This window comes from Lampetra fluviatilis, chromosome 5 (assembly GCF_964198595.1).
Source record: "Lampetra fluviatilis chromosome 5, kcLamFluv1.1, whole genome shotgun sequence".
Classification (NCBI taxonomy): domain Eukaryota; kingdom Metazoa; phylum Chordata; class Hyperoartia; order Petromyzontiformes; family Petromyzontidae; genus Lampetra; species Lampetra fluviatilis.
Window position 1 is genome coordinate 20,073,737 of NC_136279.1, and position 12,742 is coordinate 20,086,478.

Here is a 12,742-nt window from a genome sequence, read left to right on the forward strand (position 1 = left end):
CGGGCTCTCGATTTGCGATGCAAAGACGCCCCTGGGGAGCGCCCAGCAAGAGTCGCCCTCCACGCCCGCCTCTCCCAAAGCGCCCTCGAGGCGTTTTGTTCGCGCGTTGCTTTGGGGGTCGGCGGCGCGGTGAGGGAAGAGGATTTTTTTTTGTTTGAAACACGAAAAAAAGCCCTCCCCATCTTTCTCCGTCTCTCTTTTCCGCCTGGCGCGAGGAAGGTTTGAAGCCTCACCACTTGGGGGTGTGCGCGCGTGAAGGTGTTGTAGTGGTTGTAGTCGTCGTGTGTGTGAGAGAGTGTTTGGTGTGAGAGGAGTGGTGGCGAGCCGTAGAGAGCCGCGCCGCCAACGCGCTTGGGGCCTTTTCACGGCAAGTCGAGACCCGTCCCGTAACATCGAATTACTTGCTTCGCCATCCCTCCCCTTGTCGTTGTGTGTGTGTCTCTATGTACGTAGCCGTTGACTATTTGGTTTTTTGTTTTAGATCGACGGCGGATTTTGTTTTTAATGTCGCTCTCGATGGAGGGAGGCTCCTCGTGCTTGTTGCGGGCGGGCGGCCGCGGCCGCTTATCCGCCCTACGTTTTTTAAATGAGGACCCCCCCCCATGCGCATCCGCGGTGCGAATTTAAATCTCGCGTGCGCGTGTGTGCGACGGTTTTCAACTCAGGACGCGTTTTTAAAATATAAATCTTATTACTAAACCTACAAATTTTTTTACATTCGTTGATAAGGCTGCGTGCGTGTGATAGGCGACGTTTCGGAAGATGACCCCCACCACCCCCCCTCTCGATGGCTCCGCCGTGTGACGCTTCGGGCTCACGGCCTTCCACAGAGCCAAGACGGTAGAGGCTGCGAAACGTCGTCTCGTTAAAACCTTCAGCGATTCCCAGGCGAAAGAACGACGACGAGATCGCGCTTCTTCCCCCGCCCGAGTTGATTTCACCTCCGCATCTTTCGAAGGCCAAATCCGAGACCACCACCACCCTTTATCCCGCCATATCGTGACTTGTTTCGCACGACGCTTTCGTTTGGTTTATTGTTGTAACGTGAGGGCTTTGCTATTGACGATTTGTGTTGGGAGTAGTTGTTATTCTCATTTGTAGCCGTCTGCAAACTGTGTGTGTTTAAATTTATTAAGTGCGGTGGTTACGACTGAACGTAATTTCTGCCATATAGTGACGTGCATGGCGTTGTAGGTGCTCGATTTCACAGAATACCCTGGGCCAACACTCCATCCAAGGCCATACGAAGAGATATTTAGCCTGTTGTATCGCACTCTACAACATCTATATACAGTATATTCTTGGTTCTTTCGGTAAAGTAACGTAGATGGGAAATAATAAAATAATAATTATATAAAACAAAAATTCTCACGGCGTTTTGACTGCAACACAAGTAATCCTCATCAGGTGTGAAATCCACAGCAAGAAAATTAGAAAAAATGCTCTGTGTTTTGTATATGAATTTTTTTTGCTGTGGATTTCACACCTGATGATGATTGCTTGTGTTGCAGTCGAAACGTCGTGAGAATTTTTATTGTTTTATATTTGTATTTTATTATTTCCCTTCTACATGACTTTACCGAAAGAACCAAGAATATGATTCTCTGCAGTCACGAAAGCTTTAAATCAGTGCAATGTATGCATGTGTATATATAGTGTACCACCAGTATTGTATGTAATAAGATATGTGTGTGTGTGTGCCATGCTAATCACGTCAACTCGCTCGCAGGCCCTGGGTCACCAACACTGCTGGAGTGAAATCGACCACGTCGTGTCGATCAATAGTGGGGGGTTGTTTGACCATACTTCACCACGCTGGTCAGTGCGACTTGGTGAAGAAGACGTCTGTTAAGCGTTATTTAACCTGAGCGGACTATACTAGCTTTATAAAACAAAATAATCGTCTTTAAATGCATATACAGTGAAACCTTGGATTGCGAGCATAATTCGCCCCGGAAATGTGATCGTAATCCAAAGCACTCGTATATCAAAGCGAATTTTCCCATAAGAAATAATGGAAACTCAGATGATTCGTTCCACAACCCAGAAATATTCATATAAAAATTATTAATACAAAATACTGAAACTTTTCATATTTTTATTTAAATTTAATATAAAGTAATCAAATGTATTAATGAAATTTAATCGTGGCTGGTGTGAGAAAGAGGATAGGAGTAGGAGGGTTATTGTGTAGGACGACTTTCACTAACTAAAGAACAGTCACTACACTTGGACACAAAATAAAAACATGCTTTACGCACACACACACACGTGGTCACAACACTACAGTACTATAGTAAACAGTAAACGCTCACACGGATGTTGACTATACGAGGGAGGCACGCCGACTGAGACCGAGCATGGGAGATGATTACCCACAATCCCGCAGTGAGAGAGAGAAAAGAACCATTGGCTCAGTTGTGATCACGTGACGCTCGGCAGACGAAGCGTATACTGTATGTACTGCTCGTATTGCAAGACATCGCTCGTTTATCAAATTATTATTTTAAAAAAATTTGCTCGTCTTGCAAAACACTCGCAGTTACTCGCAATCCAAGGTTTCACTGTATATGGTCCTTACTATTGCATTCAGCAAAAATGTCACAATGCAGTGGTTTTATATCCGAGGGGTTTTTATGGGGGCTTTTTCCTAATAATTATAATGCAAATATAGGATTAAGTCTGGGTAGTGCAGTACTTGGATGGCTGGCCACTTGGTACGAGATAGAACTTTGTATTATTGGTGGAATCGCTGAGTGTCAAACCCTCTGCTTTCCTCCCATTTGACTACAAACACTTAAAATTGGAATTGGCAAATTTTGCTCATCGGGTCTTTTCTGGATAAATAATTGCTATTTTATATATACATACAATGCAATCTTCCTGCCAAGTAGGAGCATTGTTCAAAACGTTCCACTCAGTTCTCTGCTCCAATGCCCTGTTCTTTTGTTCAAGTTCCTTCAACTCTGATTTTGTGATTTCTTCTTCATATCGTAATGCCCCCTTCACCACGTAGATCATGTGTCTTCTCTTTCCTTCCTGTTGGCCTTTTTCCCAACTTCCTTGTACAGCTTTCTTCAGCAAGCCATCCCCAGTGACCGTATGCCCAATCCAGGTGTTATGCCTTCTATAAAGTGTTCCTATTAGATATATGTACTCCTGAGACCACTAACACTTCCTCATTACTCGGTTACCGCCAAATTGAGATAATCTTTATGTTCGACATCCCATTTACACCTTGTATGTTTCCATTTTTCTGTATGTATGTTGAACTTCTTTCACACCATACGTAGCCAAACACACTAATCTGTTGGCTTCATGTCTTTACCGAATATAACGTGGCACTCCATGTGACAGTGTACACCGTATTTCCTTCAATTACCTGTTCATCTATCTTCGACACAGCTTTGAAATAAAAAAGAGGTTTCCCTTGCTTTATGCGATAGGTGTGTTTCAAGAAAAGGGGTCGCACAGAGCAAAACCAAACAAGAGTAGCACATGCAGTACTCTCAATGGTGTTTTACGACCGACCCCATATCCACATGTGACAATTAAAACCACATCGTGAATTTTGGGTTGAAATTAGGTAGTCACACATACGTGAAATCGCACAAACCGAACCGATACTGCTGTTCGCATGATCTTAGTCGAGTATCCAAATATTTTAACTCTCAACTGCTTGGGCTATTGTTCATCTACATTGATATTTAGCCTACTTCCATTTTTCTGTGATTTTCATAGCTTATGCTTTCTGTTCTTTCTCATTTCACAATACAGCACCAGCCTCTGTTATTTTTCTTCAGAGAGCTTGTCATCAAACCTGAAAATGTTTGTCAATTTTATATATATACTTCTGCTATATGGCAGTGGTGATGCTTTGAGGAAATCTTTTCTTTGATAATGGAAGGCAAGTTATCCAACGAATTTATATTCAGCAATGCACGTTTTATTTTTAAGATTTTAAGAAAAAGTTCCGTACCATGTGGAAAAAGCTTCCCAGCGTTCAATGACACCCATTTCAAGAATTGTATTTCCAGGTTTATTAGGAGGGACAATTCAGTGGTTTACCAGTTATTGGTGGTTTATCAGTTATTTAGACTAATAGTTTGTCTCTGTGATTGTGGCAAATGCCCTCTTCAGGATAGGACGTATGTGTAAGTTATATCTATCAGAAAGATCGGCTTGCGTTGTGGCCGAAACGTCGTGAGAATTGTATTTTATTATGTTTTATTTTTATTATTTTATTATTTCCCTTTTACGTGACTTTACCGAAAGAACCAAGAAGATCTAAACGTCACTGGGATTAATTTGTATGTAAGTGTGTGAATGAATACTTAGATCAAATATCATACGGACATTTTAGCTGTTCTAAATATCATGGATGAAGTCACATTTGCCTCGGATGGTATCTTATTAAATTTGTGTGTTGTATGCGAGTCAGACGTGAACAGTTTGTCTTAAATTGGAGGAAGAATTTTCGACGGTGAGGAGACGTCCAGATTTTCGGAGCCGACTGTCGACTGCTGCTGGGGGAAAGAGCTTGCCGTGCAGCAGGAACCGGTAAAGCTCACAGCTAGGCCTTTAACTTTATTATGTAACCTATCTGTACATGATGTTGATGATATATTAATTATTTTGGGCTGGAGTGGTGGCACAGTGGCACACATGCACCTTCACATATACATTTATGAACGCACAAATTCTACACGTACGAAGACCTGAATCACGAGACATGTACAAGGGTATATAGTGATAGATGAGAGACGTACAAAGATAAAAACATGAGATACGCGAGTAGAGTGAGACGCGAGAGGAAAATGAGAGTGTTACACGAGGGGAGAGAGGTACGAGGACTCAGAGACACCAGGACAGACACGCATGGTTTTGTATTGAGTGAAGAAGTGGAAGTAATAGTGACATGAGGTGAAAACCCAGAGAAAATGTCAGGATAGGTCAGAGACTCGCCAGGGGTTAATGTAGCATGAGCCGATTACACAAGCTGTTACTTGAGGGGAGGGATAGTGGTAATTTGATGGAGGTGTATTCCCAAGTAGCATTATTTACACCAATCTGTTTATGTGCATGCAGATAAGACAAGAGGTGCTTGTATTAGAAAGCTTGATTATTTAAAAACGATATATTTGTTATAAATTACTTGAATACTTACAAATAGTCGGTGCATCCCTACTCACAGCAGTACCCTTTGTGGGCGCTCACATCGAAGGACTCATGTACAACGACGAGAACAACATGGATTCTGTTAGCCTGGCGTCCCGCGACACCAACTGGCTGCTGCTGGAGGTGTGCCGCGAGTTCCAGAGGAGCTCGTGCTCGCGCACGGCGGAGGAATGCCGCTACGCGCATCCACCACAGCACGTGAACATCTCCAACGGGCGCGTCATAGCCTGCTTTGACTTCCTCAAGGGGCGCTGCTCGCGCGAGAACTGCAAGTATCTTCATGCGCCGCCTCACCTTGCAACGCCGGCCGGTGCAGGAGGACCTCACCATTCAGCAGGTTATTCCGATTAGTTCTTAACACTTTTCAACCAAGGTTTAATGCTTTCGCTCTTGTCTGTATGTCTGTTTTTTCTGTAATTTGGGGTCATGACAATGCCCATGAAGATGATTTAATATAATTAACATTTTAGTATGAAGTTTTGCGATAACTGACTTGCCCTATAGAAAATTGGCAAAATAGATAAAAGGGTTGCCTGTGCCTCTTTCCAACGGAGCCACTATTCGAGCCTCGATACATTATTATGGCCTAATTGAGGGGCTTTTTAAGAGACGAGAAAAAAGACACGAGGAGAGAGTTTGCACACTTCCTTTGGGTCAAAGGAAGAAGTGGGAGTGGTGATACAGAGAGGGGATCACCAGGCATTATTGTAGCATTCGCCAAATAACTGCTCGTTCGTGAAAGTGAGGGAAAGTCAGAAAGTAATGTTTTCTTCTCAGCGGCATAATATACCTTAGATGCAGAATTAGTTATTGAATATATTGGCAAGGCTTCCCTTTATTATAAGAATTAATAAAAAAAAATTTCATGTATTTTAAATATTTGCAATATTCTTTTTTCTCTTCACAGTAGGAGGCACCAAGAGGGCTCAACTCCCAATAGGAGGGAGCGGGGCTGGTCTCTTCGAAGAAGGGAGCATAAACAGTGACGTGGCGCTGGCAGTCGCTGCCTCGAACCAGGCTGGCTCCCGCGACAACAACTGGCTCATGCTGGAGGTGTGCCGCGACTTCCAGAGGGGCACGTGCTCGCGCACGGAGGACGAGTGCCGCTACGCACATCCACCCAAACACGTCACTGCCCCCCACGGCCGCGTCATAGCCTGCTTCGACTTCGTCAAGGGGCGCTGCACACGCGAGAACTGCAAGTATTTCCACCCGCCCAAGCATTTCAAGATGCAGCTCGAGATCAGTGGAAAAAATCATGGGATCCAACAAAAGAATGTCACGGCGATTTCGCAAATGCAGATGACCGCTCCCTCCATGCTCGCCCCCGTGCACACGTACCCGCAGCTGAGTGCGCAACCCCAGGCTGCGTCTTCTTTGCCCTATGGGAATTACCTTGCTTCTTCGCTGACCCCGGCGGTGACCTATCCCTCGCCGGAAATCCTGGCCAAAGCGGCCGGGGTCCCTACTGCCTATGCCACGCTCGTGATGAACGCAATGCAAGCAGCTGCATCCCTGCAGCTCGGCACGCAGACCCCACTCCGCCCTGACAAGCTGGAAGTGTGCACGGAATTCTTGCGTGGCAGCTGCCCGCTGTTGAACACCAGCTGTCGGCTGGCGCACCCCCCCGACCTGAAGCTGATGGATCCAGTTGATGGTCGAGTCACTGTGTGCATGGACTTCGTCATGGCCCGTTGCATGCGCCCAAAGTGCCGATACTTCCACCCGCCGCTGCACCTGCAGGCCATGGTCAAAGCGTTGCATCATCAGGCCAATCAAGCAGCTGCTGCCGCCGCCAATGCGGCAACCCCAACTGCAGCGAAATCCCTAAAAAGACCTCACGACGCAGCTCAGAATGCAGAGGAGGAGGAGGTGGTGGAGGAAGAGCAACTGGAAGAGAGGAAGAAGCGGTTTGGGGTCGTGAATGAGTCTTCGGCTGTTGCTGCTGATGATACGGAGACTTAGAAGCAAAAGAGAGCAGACCGTTTTTGCATTGCATAAACGTGTGCAGTTTGTACCCTTCTATTTCATACTTTAACTTTTAAGGTAAAGGAAGGGGTGATGCATTTTTCCAATAAAATCCATTCAGTTGCATTGGCACACATTGTCCTGTGTGTTGCTTTCTACGGATGAAGTAATGCAGCCATTGGAAGCGTTGAAATTGTCACATTTGTATGTGGGCTATTTTTTATTCGTACACAAGATATTGTTTCCACGTGTGGAGATATAAATTAGTAATGTTTAATGAAATTGCTAACACTGTTTCCAGTTAGTTGGACAAATTACTTCACTTAGACATATTTTTCTTGCCAAGTGCATTTAAAATAAGGACAGGTACATATTTTCCCTGGTTCTAAGTGATAATTTTAAAGTTGGTACAATGTTTTATTTGTACTTTTGTTTTCCAAAACACGAACAACTTATTCGAGCATTGGAAATCGACTTTGTCTAACCACGTGTTTTATTTCAATACGGTAATTATCCATGTTTATCATGTGAACTTGGTTATTCTGCGGAACTGTAATGTGTGAGTTCATTTGTATCGTTCATTTAAAAGTAAGCTGGTGATTGATAAATAAACATGTCAAATGAGTCAGCTGTGCTGAATTGCCAAATGCTTTCAAGCTTTACTACGCTGGCCCTTTATAGTGAAACGGCATCTGCATTTCCAACTGCACATACGCTCCGGCCCTTCTGCTGTGCATCCCCATTGACTTCAGAAGCCCAGTTCGACCAATGGAGAGTAGAGCTTATCGCATCACTCAGGTAGAGCCGGAATATCGAATTATTTAAGGAATTGATTACCGTTGATCGGTTCGGTTTTACTCTCAACTCGTCGAATAACGCGGAAGTGGTTGGGGAAAAAAGGTCATGCCTCTTTAACACGTGTGCCGCTGGATGGGGAGGTGATGAAGCGAGGCTTGTCTTTTGGAGGCAGGATTTTGGGGTTTGCCACCATTTTTAAAGGCACTTGGATAATTGACTTTAAAAAAGTTGACAATTTTGTGTCGATTAATACACTTTATTGACTAATCGTTCCAGTTACAATGCGGATTGCGGAGGCCGTTACACACTTGTGTAGAGTCCAGGGATATGGACTTGAACTGCAACGTGGGTGGTCTTGAACTCCTGGGTGGTACCCTACTTCAAGACGGTATGGGGCAGGGAGGTGCTAGGCTCTTCTGTTTATGTTAGGGCTTTACGTGGGTCTGCCATTGAAAATTTTAAATATAAATACCCAGGCAATAGATGCTAATCAAAGTAGCCGATTGGATTACTTTCTTACTATCTGGGGAGTATTTTGACGTGCGAGGGTAAATGCTCTGGAGACAAATTTCAGGATTTCTATCGGCAAAGTGGCTTTTGGCAAAAAATATTTTAGACCAAAACAGGATGCTATTTTAAGATCCGGCCAGGTGGTTTTTGAAGAGGGAGAAACTCATAATCCGAAGGTTGCAACTTCAAATCCTGGTTGGGGGATGCCAGCCCATCATCCTTCTGGGTTCGGTAAAATAGATAACTAGTTTGTGAGGAAGTCAGCAATGGTCCCGTGGATAAACTCGCCCCCGCCACATGAATGTGGAATGTACACCACTGGCTCAGGGCTGTAAATAGATTAGCACTGCCTCAATTTGTGCAGGAAATCGTGAAGGTTTTTTTTGTATAAAATTTCTGAAGAAACTTTTAAAGGTCTTTGGATTTTGAGCCATGATGAGTCTAAAGGTCAGACTCATCATACACGTGTGTCCATGACGAACTTGATGAGAATTTGTGCTTGTGCACCACTGATAAATGAATGCACTGAGATTTGGACCACGTGGAAGGAAGAGATGGTGACGGAAAAAGGAATTGTGCTGAGGTTATGGAGCTGGAATATATTGGTTCGGAATAATAAAGTGAAAGGAAAATACTGGATCTTGGTTTGACACTTTTATAGGACGTGGTATAATGATTAAAAAAATGTTACTTCACGAGGATTATGCCAGGTCACATGGAACGGACACAAAAACATTCGATTTCTGTATCTGCATTTAGGCAAATTCTTGATTGTAATTGGTAATTAAAGTCGTGGGAGTTTAAGTTTGATATAAAAACACAAACTATTCCACTTATTAAACGGCTTGTAATTTAATTAAAAACATCTTTAAAACGTAGATGCTGTAAACTTAGTGATATGTTCAGAGTACTTGGTTCAGTGTGGTTTAACAAGATCTAACATTACTGTACAGTACCACGATTAGCACTTGGCTACGTACGGTGCGAAAGAAGTTCAACGCACGACACTTTAGTCCCTCAAGAGGTTGTTTAAACCTTTAATTGAAACTATTTGGAGCGCTAACACACAGTAGTAATGTGGCATTGATATTTCTCTACCATTTATTCTCTTGCGTGAGGTGTCACCCAATTGTTAGCACAGCGCAAGCACCGAGGCGGAAACGTACTGCACATAAATTACAGAATACAGTACTTAAGTGCTTTTTGAGGAAGTCTATGGGCACAAGTGTACTTTGCAAAGCGCTTTTTTGTTTTATAACTTCACCGCAGTGACATTAATTCCCTTAAATATATTTCGTCGTTTTTAATTAAACGACGTCAGAACGATTTTTTTTGGCGCCAAAACGTGACGGTCGCTGGCGCGCCTCCCGCCTCGCGCCCATGACGCGAGGGGGGGGGTGCGCGGGAGCCAACGCCGCGCTCCCATTGGTGGATCGACGAGCGAGGCCACGCCCACTCCCCCAAAATCTATAAACACGAGCATTTGGCGGGCTCGCATCACTCCGCGCCTCTTCGCGCCTCGACTCATCGGCGAGCGTCGCTTCAGCTGCAGCAACAGCGGGACCCGGGCCAGCGAGACAAAAGAAAACCTAAGCCATGTCTGGACGAGGAAAGACCGGTGGCAAAGCCCGCGCCAAGGCCAAGTCGCGTTCTTCCCGCGCCGGGCTGCAGTTCCCCGTGGGTCGCGTTCACCGCCTTCTGCGCAAGGGCAATTACGCGGAGCGGGTGGGTGCCGGCGCGCCCGTGTACCTGGCCGCGGTGCTCGAGTACCTCTCGGCCGAGATCCTCGAGTTGGCGGGAAACGCCGCCCGCGACAACAAGAAGTCGAGGATCATCCCCCGACACCTGCAGCTCGCCATCCGCAACGATGAGGAGCTCAACAAGCTGCTGGGCGGCGTGACCATAGCGCAGGGCGGCGTGCTGCCCAACATCCAGGCCGTGCTGCTGCCCAAGAAGACGGGCCAGGCGGCGAGCAGCGGCGGCGGCGGCAAGGCCGGCAAGAAGTCTTCGCAGTCGCAGGAGTACTGAGCGCGTTTTTCCTCCATGCGCATGCCTCGCCCCCCTCCTCTCCTCTTCTTCCACCTTCTCTGACCGCCTCCATTCTTCTACGACCGACGACCTCTTCTGCCGTCTTCATCTACGACAACGCAGCCCGACTGTGCACGGCTCCATCGCCACCACCACATGGACTGGGCAGCGTGGTGGGATGATGAGCAGAGAAGACCCCGTGGTCCCAGCCCCTGCCACCGTTCACCTACGAGCTTCGGGGGGTGGTGGGTTGATGGTCGGCATCGTGGGGGGCTGGTGATGCTCTGTGGGCTTGGGGTAAACGATGGGAAATCTGTTTTTAAGGGTGGGAGGTTGTATGAATTAACGATGCTGACGAGGCCCAGGAGATATCGGGATTAGTGGCGTTAATTATAAGTTGGTGATGTTAAGAGTAAATTGCTGTGCCCCCCCCTTCCCCCACGTGCCGTGCTTGTGTGTACGTACCGCTTGGGTTTCAACAGCAGTTACTGTGCTTGCTTTGGATGGTTTTGTTTTCAATTATGACGATTGTTCTGCGTTTTAACTTGATGATAACCCCCGGGTGGGTTGACCGCTCGGGTAGCCCGACATGGGGAAGGGGGAGACGCAGTTACTATGGGAAAATGGCGTGCGCCTAACACAGCGGGCAAGATGTCGCCACGCTTTAAAAGCAAAGGGGGGTTTGTGTGTGGGGGGATTGCCTACATGGCGGGGCTTAACGATGGTAAAAGATGAAACCAATTTCTCGGGTGTGCACAGTTTTGTTATCGTTGCTGAGCAGTGTAGGCTCGCGTGAGCGGCTGCTAAGTGAGACCCGTGTTGTCTTTTTGAGCAAAGCGGAACGCGATTGGTTGGTGGAGTGGATGTGAACCGAGGTGGTTGTGAGGTTCGTTGATGCGGTTGTTCATTGAGCCAGACAATCGCCTAACCCTGTGCCGAAAGGGGGGCCCCAGCACCCATCCATCCCACGTGTTGCCTTCACCAAAGGCTGTTCGTTCCATCTCTTTAATTCGCCACTCTCCCACGTGCCTGCTCCCCCTCCCCCCGAGGTACACCCAATAGTTTTCTAGAACGTAGCGCGAGTAATCACTTTAGCAATGCGATGGCTTTTGGGGCTCACATCGGCGGGACGGATATTTAGTTTAATGGAGCCGTTGGTTCTTGAGTTGGAAGTTGAGCGCTATTTCTGCAGCCTCTTCACCTTCGAAACAATTTGGATGTGACCTCAACCCACACCGCCTCCCGAAGCTATTTGTTAACATGTGTTCGCTTGTGGGGGGCATAGGCCGGGCTCCTGTCCATAATGTAGGTTTCTAGAAAGTTTGTAGCCACGTGGGTTGGGGGATGGGAGAGTTTGTGGCGTTGTCGGGGCTTGGGAGGCTACGAGATTTGGGTGGGGGGGTGGTTCACGTGTACCAGTCCACACACCAGCATGAATTCTGAGCTTGTCGACAGCAACAACTTGGTTGCTATTGGTCCAGGCAATGTTGGCGTTCTGTGCTTTGCTGTTTTTTTGTTTCACACAACTGGTATTTTTAACCACAGTTCCAAGTTTTTCTGAACGTTTTTGGGCGTTGGTGTCTATATTTACATCTGGTTTTTATAATTACGTTTTAGTTGATATTCGAAATAAAAACATTTGAAGCATAATCTGCTTTTGCATTGAACCTTGATTTTTGTGTCCAATTGTGTTCTACATCAAACTGGCATATGGTCAAGACTGAAAAAGCAGGTAACCCTGACCTTTAGTCCTCTGGGATTCAAGTAGTGGGAAATGCGATGCTGCAGAGTTCTGATAGGAAAGACTTCAGCATTTTTTTTCCAGTGGTGGCTGCGGTGCGTGCAGGTTTTATGCTCCGTTCTTGGAAGCTGCTGTGGTAATCTGGTATGTTTCCAAGTGTTAAGTTTCTGGTGGCTTTTGCAAGGGCAGACCTGTGTTTACATACAAAATCTGGAGCCCTAAGTCAATAGTGTATGATGAAAACTGCCTTTCGCCTATCCTGGGTGTCTAAAGTATGTCACTGGGTGCAGTACTGCAATCGATGGGACAAATAAAAGATTGAAAAACATCCAGGGCAGTGGATGTGTATTTATAATTCACTTACATGACACACATCACAACGTGCCACAATGGACTTTCAGACCCTTTTGTGTACTATATTCTTTGGGTCTTTCGGTAAAGTCACGTGGGTAGAAAAAAACAAAAATAAAACATGAAAATAAAGTGTATAAAATAATAAAAATATGATTTTTTAATTCA

At 45.8% G+C, this 12,742-nt stretch overlaps 2 protein-coding genes across 6 annotated transcripts; both read left to right on the forward strand.

The window, feature by feature from the left end:
- Positions 1-61: 61 nt before the first annotated feature.
- LOC144932744 (muscleblind-like protein 1) lies at positions 62-7,771 on the forward strand. Of its 5 annotated transcripts, none has more exons than XM_078857146.1 (4): positions 62-258; positions 4,442-4,560; positions 5,195-5,515; positions 6,086-7,771. In XM_078857146.1, the coding sequence occupies exons 3-4, from the start codon at positions 5,230-5,232 to the stop codon at positions 7,141-7,143; spliced, it is 1,344 nt and encodes a 447-aa protein (XP_078713272.1). In that variant the 5' UTR covers positions 62-258; positions 4,442-4,560; positions 5,195-5,229; the 3' UTR covers positions 7,144-7,771. The 5 variants fall into 5 exon arrangements, with proteins under 5 accessions (XP_078713272.1, XP_078713270.1, XP_078713274.1 ...); XM_078857144.1 differs by having other exon boundaries at positions 62-219; XM_078857148.1 differs by having other exon boundaries at positions 62-219; positions 6,089-7,771.
- Positions 7,772-9,929: 2,158 nt separating this feature from the next.
- LOC144932746 (histone H2A-like) lies at positions 9,930-12,132 on the forward strand. Its single transcript, XM_078857150.1, has one exon. It carries the CDS (start codon positions 10,051-10,053, stop codon positions 10,480-10,482), a length of 432 nt encoding a protein of 143 aa, XP_078713276.1. The 5' UTR covers positions 9,930-10,050; the 3' UTR covers positions 10,483-12,132.
- Positions 12,133-12,742: the final 610 nt, after the last annotated feature.